Raw genomic sequence first — 1,511 nt, forward strand, 5'->3', positions numbered from 1 at the left:
TTTTTTTCTTTTTGTGGATGACAATGTAATACTTTTCCGATAAATGAATAAATTGTAATTTTTTCTTGTAAAAGTGTTAAGTTTTTATCCCGAGTGTAATTTCTCCTTTTCTTTCTCAAAACTTAGTATCGAAAAACTTAAACTATCGACATTACATAGAATTAATACTCAATTTGATTTTTTTTTTTTGGAATTTCAGACAGGTCGCAATTTTTCCTTATAGACCTCGTCGAGAGGAAGAAGAAAGGTCCTCTTGACCAACCCCCTATCTCCAACCGTTTAGCCGATCTAATTCATTTTTTGTTTTCAAAAATCAAAAATGACCTGTATTAGTGAAACGAAGAGAGATAGAGGTATGGCGAAGAGGACCTTTTGTGTTCCTTTCGTGGAGCTGCATAAAAAAGGGTAGGTCTAGGAATGTTTAGAGTTTTTTTTTTCTGAAAATTTTTTTAAGTTCCGACTTCCTCTAAAAGTGGAAAAAAATGAGAGTGCTGAAAAAATCGGAACTATCGCTAGACTATATATAAAAATTGGATTTTTCATAAATCATGACACAGTTACAAACACACTTTCCACGCGTATCTCTGGTCAAGTAGGTACGGGGGTCCAGGGGGCGAAGCCCCCTGATCGGGGTCCAGGGGGCGAAGCCCCATGGTCAGGGGGGGTTCGGGGGGGGCGAAGCCCCCCCTGATTATAAAAAAAGAAACATTTGAATTCGCCAAAGACGACCAGAACGACGACTATGGTCATTGTAGACACACGCACGCACGCGCGCGCGCGCACACACACACACACACACACACACACACACACACACACACACACACACACACACACACACACACACACACAGAGGAAGGGAATTACCTTGATCTTTGGCTTCAACCTCAACCTGCTGCTGCTGCTGCCGCTGTTGGTCCAAGACGTGTGGAGGGAAAGGTGCGCGCATCATCCAAGCCGGTTGTGCCTCTCGCTCGATGACGTGGAAGATGAGGCTTTCGCACAAAGACAAGAAACGGATGATTCAATGCAATCCGTCATTTGTCCTTGTGTGCAAAAGCCGCCATCCATCGTGCTGCCAAATCGAAAACGCTCATGTTGATCCGCTGCAGGTGGATGCTTCTCGAGAATGCTGTCGCGCGCGATGAGTCAAAGCGCGAGCCGCACGGCAAGGAAAAGAAAAAGAACGAATTATCAAGTACATTCGTTCTCTTTCTTTCCCTTGTCGCGCACACTCGCCGAGATAATCCCTCGCTGCTGCTGCTGCTCGTCCGGAGAGTCTTCTCGGGGGAACCTGAAAAAAAAAGATAAGCAATTAGTGACAGATTGAAAGAGCGCGTTTGTATGTCAAAATGTCGCCGCTCTTTGGCAAGTCCTCGTTCGACGAAGCGGTGCATGCGACGAGTTCTGTGGCAAAAAGCAAGATATTGATGTTCAATTCCGACATTCGATACCTTGCTTCTTCCCGCAGACCTCACCGCGTAAAGATATTCCCTCGCTGCTGCTGGATG

At 45.2% G+C, this 1,511-nt stretch overlaps 1 protein-coding gene across 1 annotated transcript in view; it reads right to left on the reverse strand.

Annotated features, from left to right (window-relative positions):
- The window catches only part of LOC105450357, a 20,969-nt gene that overhangs the window by 14,930 nt on the left and 4,528 nt on the right, over positions 1-1,511 (reverse strand). Inside the window, exons 2-3 of the mRNA XM_011690150.1 lie at positions 1,203-1,294; positions 868-995 (exon numbers count right to left, since the gene is read on the reverse strand). Of these exons, the coding sequence (XP_011688452.1) occupies positions 868-995; positions 1,203-1,294 (220 nt within the window). The remainder of the gene's footprint in view (positions 1-867; positions 996-1,202; positions 1,295-1,511) is intronic.

This window comes from Wasmannia auropunctata, unplaced genomic scaffold (genome assembly GCF_000956235.1).
Source record: "Wasmannia auropunctata unplaced genomic scaffold, wasmannia.A_1.0 LD336063.1, whole genome shotgun sequence".
Taxonomy (NCBI): Eukaryota; Metazoa; Arthropoda; class Insecta; order Hymenoptera; family Formicidae; genus Wasmannia; species Wasmannia auropunctata.